This window comes from Ambystoma mexicanum, chromosome 11, assembly GCF_040938575.1.
Source record: "Ambystoma mexicanum isolate Mex_15411 chromosome 11, UKY_AmexF1_1, whole genome shotgun sequence".
NCBI lineage: Eukaryota > Metazoa > Chordata > Amphibia > Caudata > Ambystomatidae > Ambystoma > Ambystoma mexicanum.
The window spans coordinates 572084468-572103201 of record NC_090934.1 but is presented as its reverse complement, the minus strand read 5'-3'; the positions used below and the strand labels follow the sequence as shown (position 1 = coordinate 572103201).

General features: G+C 45.0%; 1 protein-coding gene across 9 annotated transcripts in view; it reads right to left on the bottom strand.

Annotated features, from left to right (window-relative positions):
• Positions 1-10207: 10207 nt before the first annotated feature.
• Positions 10208-18734, bottom strand: part of SHANK2 (SH3 and multiple ankyrin repeat domains 2) — a 4166579-nt gene continuing 4158052 nt past the window's right edge. For all 9 annotated transcript variants that reach the window (XM_069623409.1, XM_069623408.1, XM_069623411.1 and 6 more), the window contains one exon: positions 10208-12983. In XM_069623409.1, coding sequence (XP_069479510.1) covers positions 12422-12983 — 562 coding nt within the window. In that variant the 3' untranslated portion in view covers positions 10208-12421. The remainder of the gene's footprint in view (positions 12984-18734) is intronic.

The window sequence follows — 18734 nt, the reverse complement described above, 5'->3', positions numbered from 1 at the left end:
TGGGTGCATGGTGTATACTTATGAGTTTGTATGGTGAGTTGGGGGTGGGGTCTGTATGGGTGCATGAAGTATGCTTTTGAGTTTGTGTGCTGAGTTGGGGGTGGGGGTTCGGGTCTGTATGGGTGTATGGTGTATGCTTGTGGGTTTGTGTGCTGAGTTGGGGGTGGGGGGGTTTGGGTCTGTATGGGTACATGGTGTATGCTTGTGGGTTTATGTGCTGAGTTGGGGGTGGGGGGTTCGGGTCTGTATGGGTGCATGGTGTATGCTTGTGGGTTTGTGTGCTGAGTTGGGGGTGGGCGGTGCGGGTCTGTATGGGTGCATGGTGTATACTTGTGAGTTTGTATGGTGAGTCGGGGGTGGGGTCTGTATGGGTGTATGCTTGTGAGTTTGTGCGCTGAGTTGGGGGTGGGGTCTGTATGGGTGCATGGTGTATGCTTGTGGGTTTGTGTGCTGAGTTAGGGGTGGGGGTTCGGGTCTGTATGGGTGCATGGTATATGCTTGTTAGTTTGTATGCAGGGGTGGGGGGGGTTGGGGTCTGTATGAGTATGTATGCATGGTGCATGCTTGGTGGCATGGGGCATAGTGTTTGCTTGAGGGGTGGGTGTCTTGGGGCATAGAGTTTGCTTGAGGGGTGGGTGTCTTGGGGCATAGTGTTTGCATGAAGGGTGGGTGTCTTGTGTTTGCGTGAGGGGTGGGTGTCTTGGGGCATAGTGTTTGCATGAGGGGTGGGTGTCTTGGGGCATAGTGTTTGCATGAGGGGTGGGTGTCTTGGGACATAGTGTTTGCATGAGGGGTGGGTGTCTTGGGGCATAGTGTTTGCATGAGGGGTGGGTGTCATGGGGCATAGTGTTTGCATGAGGGGTGGGTGTCATGGGGCATAGTGTTTGCATGAGGGGTGGGTGTCATGGGGCATAGTGTTTGGTTGGGGAGTGGGGGCTAAGGGGCTTAGTGTTTGCTTGAGGGGTGGGTGTCTATGGGGCATAGTGTTTGCATGAGGGGTGGGTGTCATGGGGCATAGGGTTTGGTCGGGGAGTGGGGCTATGGGGCATAGAGTTTGCTTGAGGGGTGGGTTTCTTGGGGCATAGTGTTTGCATGAGGGGTGGGTGACATGGGGCATAGTGTTTGGTTGGGGAGTGGGGGCCATGGGACATAGTGTTTGCATGAGGGGTGGGTGTCTTGGGGCCTAGTGTTTGCATGAGGGGTGGGGGCCATGGAGCATAGTGTTTAGTTGGGGAGTGGGGGCCATGGGACATAGTGTTTGCATGAGGGGTGGGTGTCTTGGGGCCTAGTGTTTGCATGAGGGGTGGGGGCCATAGTGTTTGGTTGGGAAGTGGGGGCTATGGGCATAGTGTTTGCATGAGGGGTGGGTGTCATTGGGCATAGTGTTTGCTTAAGGGGGGGTGTCTTGGGGCATAGTGTTTGCTTAAGGGGGGGTGTCTTGGGGCATAGTGTTTGCATGAGGGGTGGGGGCCATGGGGCATAGTGTTTGGTTGGGGAGTGGGGGCCATGGGGCATAGTGTTTGCTTGAGTGGTGGGGGCCTTGGGGCATAGTGTTTGCATGAGGGGAGGGAGCCATGGGGCATAGTGTTTGCTTGAGGGGTGGGGGCTATGGGGCATAGTGTTTAATAAAAATTAGGGGTTGAAAAAGGCTCCTGCCACGCCACGCCTACCGCCCCACCCACATTTACTTTTCGGCCCACTATAGCCATCATGTAGGGTACTTTCGGCTCTCTGTCAAAATCAGTTGTGCACCCCTGCCTTATATCAATGATTGACCTCTTACTGAATTGACTCATAAAAAGTATTAGAATGTTTCATGTATGATTGGGTCAGGATCAGCAATTGATTACATGGCCCTAAGTGACAGCATTGACTGAAATGTGACAACCTTGTGCCCACCTGTAACATTTTTGTTGTTTTACCACTTCTCAACATTTTAGTATTTTAATGAAAAGAACAAGTTACTCTCTTACCTGGTAAAGTTCTTTCGATGGGATGGTCCGACGACGTATTTCATATCTATGACAGTAATCACCACAGCTGTGCTGCTTCGGAAAATCTTCGGCGTCTGCATCCTGCGTCGATGACGTCGATACACCGCCCTCGAGGACCTCCTCCGACGGCCGACGTCAATGGATGTTATAAGTAGGACGCACGACGCCCGTAGCCTCAGTTGTAGTTTTTTCCCCCAGAACTTCTGCCACCAGTCTTCTGCCAGTCTGACACACAAAGCCTTGCGGAAACGTAAGCTGCAATCACATAAGAAATTATGTAGCGGGGAAGGTAGGGAGGGAGCGATATGGAATACGTCGTCGGACCCATAGAAAGAACTTATCAGGTAAGAGAGTAGCTTGTTCTTCGAGGGGATTGGGTCCTCCGACGTATTCCATATCTATGACAGACTCCCAAAGCAGTACCAATGCAAGGAGGTGGGAAAAGAATTTAGAAAACAGAAATTTAGCATGCCCAATCAAATTGCGGAGTAATGGACCACCTTGCCAAAGGCCAGATCCTGCTCCCGGATGGAATTGAGGGAATAGTGACGTACAAAAGTATGTACCGAAGCCCAGGTGGCTGCATCACAGATATTACAAATAGGAACACCCCTCTGCAGGGCAGTAGAGGCAGCCATACCCCTGGTAGAATGGGCCTGTAAGCCGACCGGTGGGTCCTTACCCGCCAAGCGGTAACACTCAGAGATAGCAAAAATAATCCAGCGAGACAAAGTCTGTTTCGTCACAGCTTGTCCCAAACGCTTTCCAGCATAACCAATGAAGAGCTGATCGTCCACTCTGACCCCGGACATGCGTGAAATATAAAAGCTCAACGCTCTCCTAGGATCAAGCCTATGGAGCCTCTCCTCTTCCTTACCAGGATGTGGAGGAGGATAAAATGCCGGAAGAACAACCTTCTGGCCTAAATGAAATTCCGACACCACCTTCGGAAGAAAAGAAGGACGAACTCTAAGGACAACCCTGTCCTTATGAAACACAGTGAAGGGTGGCTTAACGGAAAGTGCCTGTAACTCACTCACTCTGCGAGCGGAAGTGACCGCAACTAAAAATACAGTTTTAAGAGTTAATAGTCTCAAAGGGCATGAATGTAAAGGCTCAAATGGAGCACCCATCAGAAACTTGAGAACAAGGTTCAAATCCCAACCGGGCACCTGGAAAGTTGACGGAGGGAACACATTAGTGAGCCCTTTCAAAAACTGAGAAATTAATGGAATTTTAAAATAGGAACACACTTCAGACGAGCGCTTAAATATGGACAGCGCCGCCAGGTAACCTTTAATGGTACCCACTTCAAGGCCCCTGTGGGCCAAGGAAAGCAAAAAAAGACAGAACCATGGGAATTTCACATGCAAAAGGATCCACATTCTTAACCCTGCACCAGTCGCAGAACTTTCTCCAACGGCAACAGTACAGGGACTTTGTTGCGGGCCTTCTGGCCGAAAGCAACACCTCCATCACGTCTTCAGGGAGGTCCCAGTCCTTATACCTCAACCTTTCAGAAACCAAGCGTGAAGGTTGAGGGATCTGACCTCTGGATGGAGAACCTGACCCCCCTCCCGTGAGAGCAGATCGTCTCGGTAGGGAAGACGACGTGGAGGGCAGATGGACAAGTCAAGAAGGTCCGGGTACCACGTCCTCCGGGCCCACGCCGGAGCAATGAGGATCATCCGGGAACTGAACCTCCGTAACCTCCGCAGTACTTGCGGGATGACGGGGACGGGAGGAAACGCGTACAGCAGTGGGAATGACCACTCCACCACGAACACATCTCCTAAGGCTCCGTTTGGAGGAAATTCCAGCGAGCAGAACCTCTCGCACTTCCGTTTGACACTGGAGGCGAAAAGATCCACTTGAGGGGTCCTCCAAAGGGCGAAGATCTCCAGGAGAATCTCCTGAGCCAACTCCCACTCGTGAGAGATCACGCTCTGCCTGCTCAGAGCGTCCGCCGTCTCGTTTTCGTCTCCTGCCAGATGAACTGCCGAGATCGAAACTTCCTGCTGGATTGCCCAGAACCAGAGCTGCATCGCCTCCCTGCACAGAGGAAGTGACCCTGCCCCCCCCCTTTTGTTGAGGTAGTGCATGGCCACTGTGTTGCCCGTCAGGATCAGGACATTCTTTCCTCGCACAGTCGGCAGAAAAGCCTTCAGGGCTAGCCTGATGGCCCTCAGCTCCAACAGATATGGAGTCTGGACTCCGACGGAGACCAACGACCGCTGACTGTCAACTCGTTGGCATGAGCTCTCCATCCTGTGAGGGATGCGTCCGTCATGATCGTCACCTCCGGCCAGGGCAGCCAAAATGGAGCCCCCCTCATCAGATTGCCTTCGTCGGCCCACCTCAGAAGGTCCTGGGCGACCAAAGTCGGCACCTGAACAGGGTCCGACATCCTGCCGGAGGACTGAGACCACTGGAGCTTGAGTGCCCATTGCAAAGATTACTTCCGCAACCTGGCCTCTGGCACCAGAAGAATGCAGGATGCCATGAGGCCGAGCAGTCTCAAGAACTCGAACGCTGGGAGAGTCTGGGCAAGTTAAAACTTGTGCAGCATCTGCTGAATCTGATGAGCCCTCACCTGGGGAGGAAAACACTGCCCCAGGGACGTGTCGAGTACTGCTCCGATGTACTGAAGCCTCTGAGTTGGTGTCAAATGGGACTTCTTTAAGTTGAGGGAGAAGCCCAGCTTGTGGAGGGAGTGGCAGGTGACTGACAGATGATCCAGGACTTGCTCGGGAGATCGTGCCCTGATAAACCAATCGTCCAGGTAGGGGTAGATGTGAATCCCCCCTTTCCTGAGGTGCACTGCCACCACTACCATGAGCTTGGTGAAGACCCTCGGGGCGGAGGTCAATCTGAACGGCAGGACCCGAAACTGAAAGTGCGAGTCGCCAACCGCGAACCTCAGGTACTTCTTGTGCTTTGGATGGATCGGCACATGAAAATAAGCGTCCTTGAGGTCGAGAGACACCAACCAGTCCTGAAGTTGAAGGGCCTGGAGGACTTGAGAGAGAGTAACCATCTTGAACTTGTCCTTCCTAAGGAGTTTGTTCAAACCGCGCAAGTCCATGATGGGTCTCAATCCCCCGTCTTTCTTTGAAATCAAAAAATAAGGGGAATACCATCCCTCTTTCCTCTCCGCTACAGGCACCAGTTCTATGGTGCCTTTCACCAGCAGGGATTGAATTTCCTGTGCAAGGAGCGGATCCGGACTCTTCAAAGAGAGATTCACCGGTGGATTGTCTTGAGGCCTCTGCCGGAAAGGAAGACAGTAGCCGCGGGTTATGATCTCCAGAACCCACACATCTGAAGTAATGAAAGGAACCTCCCCCCTCCATTGCTGTCCACTAGGACGAAAAGGCAGAGGTTGTCGAACTGCAGCGCCCAACGACTTCGCTGTAGCCTTTGAGGTCTGCAACCTCTCAAGGTTCTTGTCAGCCTGGCTGCCAAAAAGATGTTCCCCGTCAAAGGGCATGTTGAGGAGCCGGGCCTATACATCAGGAGCAAACCCCGACTTCTGCAACCACGCAAACCCGCGTATCACGGTGCTCGCTGCCATGGACGGGCTGACACAATCTGCCATGTCCAAGCCCGACTGAACGGCCTCACACATGGCATCTTTGCCATCCTGAACCATGGCAAGGAAATCATCCCGTTCGTCCCCTTCGGGAATATGTTCAGCCGCCAAGGAAACAGAGTTCCACAGAGTGTGCGTGAAACGTGACAAGGCACGTATGGAGTTGGCCGCCTCAAACGCCATACCCCCTGCAGAAAACACTTTCTTCGCCCAGCCGTCAAAATGCTTGTCGCCCCTATCAGAAGGGATGGTAGGGTACGATGCCTGCTTTGCCGGGGCCGTAGCCACCTGCACCACCAAACTCTCCGGAGTAGGGTGCTTGGACAAGTAGCAGGGGTCACTATTGGCTGGGCGGTATTTTCGCGGCAAAGACTTGCCCACTGCCGGGAGACTATCCGAAGCAGTCGCCACCCTCCTCTGTAGAGCCATATGAAATGGCAGTACCGGGTCAGTTGGTGGACCAATGTCGAGGATATCCGTAAGGTCATCCTGAACAAACTCCCCCGGGGGAGCAGACCATCCTAAGTACTCAGTGACCCTTGACATAAGGCGCCGGTACGAACAATCGGCATGAGTGCCAGGCTCATGCCTACAAAACTCCACCTCCGGAGAGGTGTCCAGCCCACTAGCATCATGCAGGGACTGCCTCAAGTCCTCAAACTGGCTATGGCCCGAGAGAATCTCGTCTGGCACCGTGTCAGGCACCATGCCATCATCAGAGCCCTCATCCACCTCTGAAATGAACTCCAGATGGCGGTAAGAAGGCACAGAACTTGAACCAAAGCCATGCTTGACCTTGGCCAGAGCCTTTCTAGGTGGTTCCCCCGAGCCACGGGGTACCCCCGTCGACACAGCCTCGAAAGGTGTCGAGGGCGTTGAGTGAATCGGCATCGACGCCGAGCGCGGCGTCGACAGCATCGACGGCGCCGACACAGTCCTCGAGGCCGGGGCTCGAGCGTGTCCCTCGATGGCCGGGATGCCAATGGCGTTGACGACTTCTTCGAAGGCAAGCCCTCGAAAGAGTCCGTCGACGACCTCGGCGTCGACGTCTTCCATGAAGACACCACAGGTTCACACGGTCTCGAGCGCGTCGAGGACCGGGACGTGGACCGGGCATGCCGAGAACGATTCCCCTTGTCCGAGTGGGACCTTTCCCGCGAATCGTGACGACCGCCCGAAGGCGTGTGAGCAGTGTCTCTCGGCTGATCACGACCGAACCCACTCGGAGGCGCAGACGGACCAGTGCCCTGCGATTCGAGAATCGCCAACATTTTCTTCCCGAAGGAAGCCCATTCCTCCGTTGTCGCATGCTTGGTGGGGTAATCGACCCGCCGACGGGCGGAGTCCTCAGATGAGGACGGGGAAGGCGACCGATGACGGCGCTTCCGGGAGTGCCACGAAGAGGCAGAGGAGTGGCGAGACCGACTCCAGGACCTCGACTTCCGGGGCTTGGACACCTTACCTACCGATAACTTCTTCTTGCGTTCCCGCAAGGTTTTTGACATGAGCGACTGGCAGTCGACACAGTCATCCATGTCATGGGCCTCCCCGAGGCACCAGAGGCAGGCGTCATGCGAGTCCGTAACCGACATCTTGGACCCACAGTCCCCGCACTTCTTAAAGCCCGGATGCGGTGTGGAAGACGAGGTAGACATCTTCATGAAGAAATACTTCACAAACACCAAACAGGTTCGAAGAATCGAGAAACAACAGAAACTCCAAAGAGTCGAGGCGCGCCAAGATTCCCGAAGCAAACACGTTTGTGGAAAAAACGGATCTGAGGCTACGGGCTTCGTACGTCCTACTTATAACATCCAGTGACGTCGGCCGTCGGAGGAGGTCCTCGAGGGCGGCGTACCGACGTCATCGACGCAGGACGCAGACGCCGAAGATTTTCCAAAGCAGCACAGCTGTGGTGATTACTGTCATAGATATGGAATACGTCAGAGGACCCAATCCCCTCAAAAAGATGTTTTATTCCGTTTTGCAGACAGTGATTTAAAGATCCATGAACACATTGTGTTATAAAAAGAATAGTCCCTATTTGAACAACATATGTTGGCTGAAAACAAGTGAATAATTTGAACATTTTAACAAGTGACACAGAAACACTTTTGTGGCTTTGGAGCAGTAACCTCATTTGTAAAAATGTTGCTCCAAAGAAGTTTTAAAATATATTCATATTTCATAAGGTAACATCTCCACTTTACAAAACCACCGTTTTATGGCTCCAACTATTATTCAAGGTTCACCAAGGTCCTGTTTACATTTATAACATGTTATTTGATCATCCATTGTTTGTGTTCAGCTTTGAACACAAAATATGTATCTTTGATTCTTGACACCACCATCTGCCAATTGATCTCTACTTTGTGTTCTTGTTATAGGTTTTTATTCCACACAAAGTTTTCTTTTTGTAAAGAGAACAATATCCGGGTATATGATCAAGCTATTGGATGGTCAGCATCAAGCTCAGTGTAGCGGAAAAGAAGTATATTACTGCAGGAAAAACACACATCTTTGTTGCCATCTAACGATGAACTATATTGATGAAAACATATGTGTGGGTACCATGTTGTAAATAATCTGCTTGATCCAAATATCTGGCACCATGATACACAGTACATAACACCTTTTCTCGAAAATGTTGGGAAGAAGTAACAGTAAGAGAATTTTAAAAAAACTGGTTGAAACCATTAATCGTAGTAGATGTCAATTAAACCTATGCTCTTTTTTTCATGTGAAGTAATGCCTGGACTTCCTCATCCAATTCATTGCCTGTCTAATCATTTGTGGTCTTATAATTGATTCTCTTAAGCAAGCTTGACTAACACCAGGACTAAAGTGGAGTTTTTATTGCATTCATGCACAGCAAGCTTCCATTCAACAGCTAATCACACATTCCTTGTAAAAACTACAGAAAATGGCCCTCATTACAACTTTGCTAGTGCAGCGTTAACGTGCCAGTATTACTGTATACGTGTACGCTACCACACCAGCAAAGTACAAGTTTGCCAGTGAGGTGGCCAGAATGACCTCAGCCAAAAGGAGGTCATTCCACCACTTTACCAGCAAAAAATAGCCAGTATTATTTATCGGGTATTTATAATGCACCTATACACAATTTAATACTGGCACTGGTATTACCGGTGCCGGTAATACCATCAATCCCCCACTGAGTCCTAAGCGACTCCATAGAATGGGGATTTACCAGTGTTATCGGCACTCAGAATACGGTGGACATTCCATCGGACCAGGTGCCGGTAATGGTTTTACATTGGCCAGTATCCTGGCAGTATTACCGCCAGGATAACGGCAAAGTCATAATGAGGGCCAACAAACTGAAAAGCAGATCAAGACTTATTAGAGCCTAAGGAAATAGGCCTTTTGCCTGGAAGAGGCACTAAATCTGACAGATTAGACATTTGGCGAAAACATTTATGGAGGACCAAATATAGCGACTGTTCACAACATGTAATGCATGATTTTGTTGCTGCCATCGCCACCATAGACTATGAGATCATTGTTTTTCATCTTAGTTCGGTGACCAGGGTATCTGAAAATGCAGACTAAGTTTGAATCTTTCTAAAAAACAAGATGCAGAAAGTTCTTCACAAGTGTAAAATGCAGGTGGATAGGTGTTCAAGTCTCTCTTCCTGCATCAAAATTAAATGCAGGCAGATAATATATATATTTTGTTTTATTAAAAAATGGTTTTGTTTTTATCAAACCTTACATTTTTGTCATTTTAGTTTTCTACTAGATACATGTTTTAGTTCATTATAAAAAAAAAAGAGAAAAAAGAAAGGTAATAAGAAGAAAATAAGCATGCAGGCAGATATGCTGAAATGTTTTCTTCCTGGAAAAGGGTTAAGGGGCAAAGTGGACTCTATCCCTCTTCTTGATGAAGAAAATGTGATCAAGATGGCATGTAACGCACAATAAAAGTGGATGGACAATTAAGCCATAAGTATTCAAACATGCTCAAAAATGGAAAAATTGGGCTGAATTCTGATTTGGGAGTTCTGATTTAGTTTGGCCTCTCTGGATCACGCAACACTGTTTGGATTGTAGATTGTAGATTTTATGTGTGTTTTTCTGCTCACAGCCAACACTGCTTTATTGAACACTGGTTTTCTACCTGGTTTCAGACATGCTTTCTTTTAAGGATTCACCATTAGCTATGCGCAACACAATTATTAGAATGAGATTGACTTGCATGTATTTAGTGTTTTTAAAATGTACTCATAAATCCCAGGTCAAATTATACAACACAGTGTTTGTTAATCCTATCACAGCCTTAGCTTCACATTACTGCCACCTAAAAAGGGGCATGTGTGTTCTCACAATCAAAGGCTATATAGATCTTCCTATAAAAGTAAAAATGTTTGCTATTTACTGTTACATCAGACAGAACCATGCCACCGGAATGCCATCTTACCTTTTCATGTAGAGTTGCCACCTAATTTATAAATAATTCATTCAGCATTCATATTTAACTACTACAACATATAATTCTTTATCTTAAACAGAAATTGTATTCATATCAATGAATCCCGCATATAATTTGCCACATTAGCAACAAACAACTTTGAAAAGAAGAAATGATTTGACATTTACCTTCTGACAGGAGAGCACAAACCTGGTTTATTAAGAGTATTCTTTTTAAATGTGTACTGTAAAAATCTTGAAGGTGATTTCAAAATTCAGACATTAACTTGGTCTCTGTGTTCAAATAAAATTTAATAAATACATATATTTAAGGCAGATTGATAGCCTAGTTTCCAAAACATCTAGTTAATTCATGTTTACACAGGTTTATCTAGAAAGGTGGCATAATTAAATTATCACTAAAGATTATAAGATTGGCAACTTTCAAAGAAAAAAGAACAAACTGTCAGATGTCACTATTTGCAATCAGAATCACAATCTTAGTGCAATATTATAATTTATTTCTTACAGTAATTTTGGTTGCCATACAAGAATTTTAAAGAAATGTGGTAAGTGCAAGTTACAGGAGCTTGATTTTAATGAATTCTAAATAAGAGGAATTAAAGCACAAAAATTACAGCAACATAGATAACGAAAATACAAGTTGTTACACAAACTATAGCAAGAAACCTTTAACTATTTTTTCATAAAGAAAATGCTTTTTATGGGATAATTGTCAATTTTGTGTGACTCATATGTATAATCATTGCCAGATCAACTGGGTGAATGGTTTCTTTTTCAAAGAATGTAATGAACCACAATAAACTGAAATACCACAAAAAATTGCTTTGTGATATGAAATTCCTGTAAAGCAACAGTCACAACTCATCGTATTATGAGACAAATTAAGTGAAAATGTGCACACACGTCTGGGACGATGTCTCTTCAGTTTGCCACAATTTACATTTTCTGAGATTTTGGTATTGTATACACAAATATTACACAAACTAGGCATAGTAATGCCATTTCCCTAAATTACAGAATGTAACAAGTATTTTCAAAAATCTGACTACTAACAAGTTAATTTGAGCATTTCACATCCTGCTTCCACTTTTTAGTTATCATAACACAACATACCCATTATTTCAGCACTCTCTAATGTGCCAAAAATATGATTGTTTTATCAAAGTTGCAATCTGGAGTTTAACCACAAAAACCAGGTTGCATTTTATATTGGCACATAATTGTAGTATTCGGTAGTAGGCATACTGTTTACAGGCCCTGTTATTCCAATATCATAAAACACAATGTAAAAATATACTATTTTGATATCTCCTTAATGTGCTCCAACTATATTCTACCACACATACCCCAAAATCACTGAATATGTGACCTAAAATAAGAAGGTATTTCAGGATTCACAACTGTTGTTTTGAAAGGGATATCAGAAGCCTTGATATGTTGCATTTTGGCAAACTCTCAATAAAATCAAAAATCAAACATGAAGTTGAGAATAAAAAGCATCTTAAAATTCAAGAATATAATCTATAGTTTTTTCATTTCCATCCTGACTGCTCATAAACAGTAAAAGCAGTCCCATCTTTCTTGACCGGATAAATAATCAATTATTGTTTCATTTATTTAACTCTGTGAATATCACCATATGGAAGACAATAATGGCAGAATATGCATTTTTCCATTGTAATATTTAATGACCTTGAGGTTCCCAGTTCAAAAAGAATATAAACTCTGAAAGAAAATAGTTCTTTACAATAATAACCAGGTGATTATGGAAAAACATAAATTACTCTTGATTATAATGTTAATACTGGATTTTCATTTATTACAATGATCATTGGACCTTTCAAATACAAATATAAAGAACTGCAAAGAATAACAACATACTTTAGTTCAAATGACTTGTTTTCCATACGGGGAATGAGAATCGCTTTCTTGTTCCTTTTTTTTTTTAAATGACAGCTGCATTACTTGAAACCACGTCTGAAGAAATAGTCACCCTTCATTGAAGAAGTTCTAGCAAAGATAGAAAATATAAGACAGCTCTGCTGGTTCCGATGCATCCAACTGAGGTTGATTTAAAAAGGTCATACTTTTTTTTAATAATTATTCCACAGAAATAGTATTATTAAATCACAAAAGTTTTTTTTCTTTTAACTTTCCAGTACTGAAGTGGCACAAAGGCTGCCTAGTAGACCAGCCACTTAGTTTCATTTTTAAAATATTGTGCTTATAAACTATCTGTACAACTATTTAAACTTGCAGTAAAGAAAGATATTGACATTGCTAATTTAAGGTACTCAGCCCCGACCTAATCAGACACTCCTATTTTTGCAAATGGGAATGGATTCTTACTACAAACAAGTGAGGCAAAAATAAACTATTCTTATCTGTCCAGTAGCTGTTTTAATGCTCTTTCTATATTCATCCTATGCCCAACTCTGGTTACTCCAAGGTCTATTAAATCTTCTTTTTGAAGGTTTGGTAAATGGGTGCCCTCTATTTCATTATCCATGAAGGTCTCTTTATGTTCTCCTAGGTTTAGGCTTTCCAACCAATCAGCCACATCCATCTTAGTCCACAAGTGGACAGGCTTTGTGGCAAAGGGCTTGTTTGAGATGGGCTGTTGAAGAATGGAAGGAGATGGAGATCTGCTGCGACCTGCGTTCAAATTGAAAAGATCTCCAGCAGGCTGTGGACTAGGTAAGCCAAACACATCAACCAGATTTACGGAAGTAGCAGGAGCTGAAAGTGGAGCTGGTTTGATCTCTTTCAGAATCTCTGAAGGCGAGCACACTGGGCTGGGAGCTCGTCTCATCCCCGCTGTCCTGGTTTCAAGGTCAGGGGGTCGGTTCTGCATTGTGATTGGCTGTGTGGCTCCTGGTCGGATGGTGAAAGTGACACTCGTATTCCTTGCCCCTGAGACAGTACTCAAGGCATCTGTGCCCCTGCAATACAGAAAAGATAAACAGTTCAGAAAAAACATTACTACGTTAATGGGTAGTATGCAAAATGTTTATAAGGTAGATTTGTCAATGCTGAAATGCATAACATTAGGCGAAAATGAGAGAAATCTGATACTCTAAAGTACCAAATGCTTTAAAAAAAGATGAATCATACATTTTTAGTACCATTGATATAAATAAGACTGACTTGTAATATTAGAGAGTCACATGCATATTTCTCAACCTGAAGCAAATAAAAGAAGCACATTTGTATACTTTAGATTTAATGTTACTGTGCCAGATTGGCTTGAGGCTGGAGCTCCTGCCCCCAGATGTCTTTTTTAGCGAGACCACCATGAAACTGTTAGGTTTCCCATCATGTGTCTGATAAGGCAGTTCTAAAGTAACTGTCTCAGAGTTCTATAAGGGTGGCACAGGTGGCACAGCCTACCATCTTCTTCTTTGTTTTCCTTGCAAGATTATCAGCATAAACCAAGATTCATTGTTGAAGATTTGCTATGTCAGAAAGTAAGAGAAGAAGGAGATACAACTCTCTTATGCAACGTTTTTGTGGTCATTTAGTTTGTTGGCGACCATTTCTGCATGGATATTGTTATGAATCTGATGATGTCATCACTCCTTTCCCTGAGATAGCCTCTCCTTATGTGGCCAGGGACGGCAGCTGCTACCTGATCCTGACCCTGGGGGTGGCTATTTAAGGGAGGATCACATCGGTGGAGGTGACCCTCGGGAGGGGGGGTAACTTAACATCAGGTGAGGCACAATACCCCCTTTTCCCTTTTAGGGAAATTCCATCCATCCCTCATGCCCTAATGGCATATTGTTATCATCTCCTTCAGCAACTTGATAATCTTACTGACAGTATTCCTCAATATCAGAAAATCAATATTGAAACAGGAACTGACACAAGGAAGAGGCAAGGAGCAATGATGATTACTCCTAATGTGAACCAACACCATCAGGCGAGTAGCTGGTAGAAGGCGATTGGCCCGACATGTTTAAAACCATGCCGGGAAAAGAAGCATGGAGTTCGTCTTCTTACCCAGCTGTAGTAAAAACAGCTGAGGAAAGAGACCGGGAGTAGAGCAGCTGGCGGCACAGGAGGTTCTCTGCTTCTGATGTGGGTCGGAGCAACCTGAAGAAGCAGGCGGTCTTACCAGGTTGTGGGAGGCTAGAGAACACCGCACAGAGAAGCTCATGGGTCGAAAGACAATGCCACCGAGATGCTGAGAAGATGAGAGGCTGCCAAGGGGAGCTGGAGGCCTGTTGGAAGCTGGCGAGGGAACGAAGCGCTCTGCAGACCCGATGACAAGCCGCAGACTGACACAAGAGACACGAAGGACCCTGAAGCCGCTGCTGAGAACCAGTGAACCCGCAGAGAGGGATGGGCAGCTTGGATGCCTTGGAAGGTGTACTGCGTACAGAAATAAACACTGTATAACAACTGGGGGAGGCCTGAGCAAGACAACAGGTCCCGTGAGACATTTTATTATAACCTAAGAAGTCCATGGGAAAGGGTTTGAAACCCATAGCCATGTTATAAAAGACATGTGCGAAAAACAGTGTGGAAGTCCATGCAAAGGGGTCTGGGACTCGTAGCCACATTATACAATAAAACAGTTTGGCAGAAAAGACTGAAAAGAAATAAATGTTAAAGAAAATTCTGGCAGGAGAGTATATCAGGCAAAGCCAAGTGGGTGAAGTGAACTAGAGGTAATGTCAAAAGGAACCTAGCAGGAAAGTATACCAGGTGTTTTGCGAGTATGGGACCCACACCCAAATTGTATCAGGGAACTATATGAAAGAACCTGGCAGGGGAGTATACCAGGTGTTGTTGTGTGAGACAGAGCATCCTAAGGAAGATTCATGCCCTTAAGATTTTTGGATTACGTTGAATATGAGAATGACTTGGGGAAGGCAGACATTTCTCCTGGAATAAGTTGCAACATCAAGAGGCGGGGAATTATCATCTTGAGCTATAACGAACTTGGTTATTCTTTTGAACCTTTTTATTTTGGTGGAAAGAAACCTGCGGAAGGGAGTAATTCCCTGGAACTGTGAAATGTATTCATTTTGGAACTTTTGTTGGATTTACACCTTTTTGTAAAATTTGAACATTAGTGCAATTTGCAAGTCAGAGACATTTCCCTTAGCACATTAGAGTTACTTTTAGAGTGTGAGGGCTAGGTAAGGATTTCACACACAGGACATTTTTGCTTTGAACATCTTGACACATGACAGGCCCTTCGTTTTTTGGTTGAGATAGGAAAATACCTCCAAGGTTAGGGACAGTTAGGCATTTTCCAACCCGGTTTTCATTTAATAAGATTTTCTGTCCTCTAATAATAAAAATAATAACTATAATTTGCTTTTTATATTGCGCTATGAACCCTCAGGTATCTGAGTGCTGCTCATTATTACCCACGGTGTGTGGTGCTCATTCATCGACCTCGGAGGAATGAAAGGCTGAGTCTGGCACTGCTGGGATTTGAACCTGCAATGGCAGACTCTGCATGGATGTCAAAGCGAGCACTCTACTCGCTGTGCTATCTGACCGCCTGCATTCGGTTCTGGTTCATCACAATTTACACACAGTCCAATCAGATGCTTGAACTGGTGTTCAAAGGTCAAGATTGGCTTGTGCAATCTTTTTTTTAAGACGGTTACAAGACATCACTTCAGTAGTCCAATTTGCGAGGTAACCTTTTACAATTTGGTTACAAGCCAAGTTCTTATAATCAATATAGTCCCAAAGTGGATTTGTATGATTCACTCTTTTCAAAGTTGTTGTTTATAATGTCTTTAATGGGTGTTGCATCCCTTTCACTTTCTCACACTTTTCCCTACTCACCTCTCTTGTACCCCACTTCAATTAAGCCTTCGTATAATCTTTTCCCTTAACTGTATTATTGACCTCAAAGATTTTTCTTGGTGACTTTGGGACCTGCATATATATTTGCATGTGCAACGTTAGGCAGATTGTCATTTTACAGCCTCATATTAGGTCGATTCTCAAAAAGGATGTACAGCTTTTGATGCAATACCCTTCAAGTATATATGGCGTGGGCAATGAAATCTGCCAATAGTGATCAACTGGAGACTGGATTTGCAACCAAGCGTCTCGCCACCAAACAGTTATTTATTTATTCGTCACTTATTAGGCGCTTATATAATTAGAAAAACTGTTTCAAAGGGCAAACAGGGTGGGGGCAGGGGAGGTAGACAATGAATTACAGCAAGGATAAATAATTGCATTAATAGTACAAACAAATATTGAGAATCGAGGGAAGGGGAGAGGAACCTACTATGCCTTGTGAGTGTTCAGAACGTGCAGGTTTAGAGGGGGAGAGGGGTGAGGGATAAGGTGCTCTGATGCTTATGGAGAAGTGCTCAGATTTAGTGCTGAAAGGAGAACATAAGAGCAACCATCAATGAGTGGGTGAGCAAAGTAAGTGCAGTAGAAGGAAAAACAGCGGCTGAGATGAAAGATGTGGGGGGACAAGGCCCTGAGGACACAAAGGCCCTGCACATCAGTCACGCTGCTGTGAGATTAGCACGGAGGAGAATAATAATAATAATAATAATTTAGCATTTATATAGCGCTACAAACCCTCAGGCATCTGAGCGCTGCTTATTATTACCCACGGTATGTGGTGCTCATTTATCGACCTCGGAAGGGTGAAAGGCTGATTTTGTCTCTGCCGGGATTCAAACCTGCGTCAGCAGACTCTGCACAGATGTCAAAGCGAGCGCTCTTCTCATTGTGCTGTCAGACCGGCTAGAAGGAGGAGGTAAAGAGAAAGGTCTTGAGGCTTTTTCAGAACTTAAGGAGGTCTTGCTCAAGACGCAGAAGGAGGCTGTTCCACAGGAGGGAGCCAGCCGAGGAAAGTGATCACCCATCAGCTCTCTGTTTGGCAAAGTGCTTAACACGCAGAGAGTTGCTGCCGCAGGAACGGAGGAGCCTAGAAGGAGAGTATTTGGTCAGGAAGCATTGAAGATAGAGTGGTTCCCGGCCCGAGATAGCCTTGTGGACACAAAGACACTTAATATGTTTATCCAAAAGGAAACTATCCACCTATCAATGGTAAACTGCCAATCTGCTGCCTTTCTTCAAGTTATGTTTCAGAGCCATGGGCTCATATTCATTTTAATTCATGAGCGCAGAGAGGGAACCTTTTTATTAAAAAGTGCACCATAAATTAGCATTTGACTAAACCTATCACAGAACTCATATTGTGTACTATTCCGCTCAAAGCTAGGGTACACGAATCCAAGTTTGAGACTATGTTTACAATTCACTGTTTTATCCTTGAAGTCCTCCCGTTACTGTAGACTGCAGAAGTGAATCAGTGCAACCAATCAATGGGCCTGACTGCCAATCCAATGTATTGCCATTTTCAGAACCAGGTGAGGAGAATCCACGCAAATGGAGGCAGACCTGGTGCATTATTATTATTATGGTACAACGTTCATTCATTGCCAGGTTTTTTTTGCAGAGTTTTTTGCCGTCAAATTTCTGCTGAAAAAATCATTGAAAAATATGGGGGGAGATATAAAAGTGTACGGGGTGTGGGGAATAGGTAGTTAAACTGAGAAGGGGATTGGGGGAGCCACCCACATTTAAAAGAAATGAAAATATAAAAATTATATTCGTTTTTTGGCCAAAGATCGGTGGTAAAAAACTGCAAAGAAAACCCTGGTGGTAGAATGACATAGAACCATTATTATGTTATTTATTGGGCGCGGACTCAGCTTCGAGAAGCAATGGAGTCCTTCGCATGATTATACACCAATACAGACATATAACAGAGCACTTTACAGAGGTGTAAAACATTACAGATGCATATCCGAGTGATTTTCAGTGGTAACCAACAGAACAAATATACAGTGGGTGTAGGAAACAGAAGGGCACAGAGGAGGGTACGCTGTACCGGGTGGTGGGGAGGATTGGGGCGGGCAGGGTCTAGGTGAGTCAGGTGGCACAAGGGGCGAGGTGATGGCCTAGTTGTTGAGGAGGAATAGGACTTGTCTAAATTTGAACCATGCCCCACATTTCAATAGGTTTGAGGCAGTATTTAGATAGAACGCTTCCTCGTTAAAAGTGTCTCTTCAAGATCAGGCTAGAACACAGATTGTTCAAAGTCTCTTGACACTTCAGGCACTTACAGAGTACAGCTGGTTGACATTGAAAACCATCTAAACAGACTTTGGTATAAGTACACAATGGTAATGACGCAGGATCAACATAGTCAATGCCACTCTCATTGGCAGTTGATTAAAAGAATATACACTTTTGTAATAATATTTTCTCAAATACTCCTAATTGAGCCACATTAATTAAGTAGCAGAAAACTGTCCGTTCTGTATCACATCTTTCAAAGTTTAGAGGAAGATCAATGGGTAACAATAACTAGAACATTACTGGGTTTAAGGATCAACTATATATAGCATTATACTTTTCCAGAGCCTAGGTAAGAAAACATGCGGTAACTACATACAATACAGTATCATGCAGCCACACTACTGCCAGTGGTAGCCTGGGCATAAAACATCTCTTCTATAGTCAATAAACTTCATTGGTTCTCAATATACGCAAGGGGGACACTCAAAGCCATGGCCGATGAGCAAGATAGTGTGAAAAAGAGGCCCCATTACATAAAGGGCAGCCGTGTTCAATTATATTTATGACCAGAGGTACCAAACCAACCATTACAGAAGGAGGGAAACGTGGTG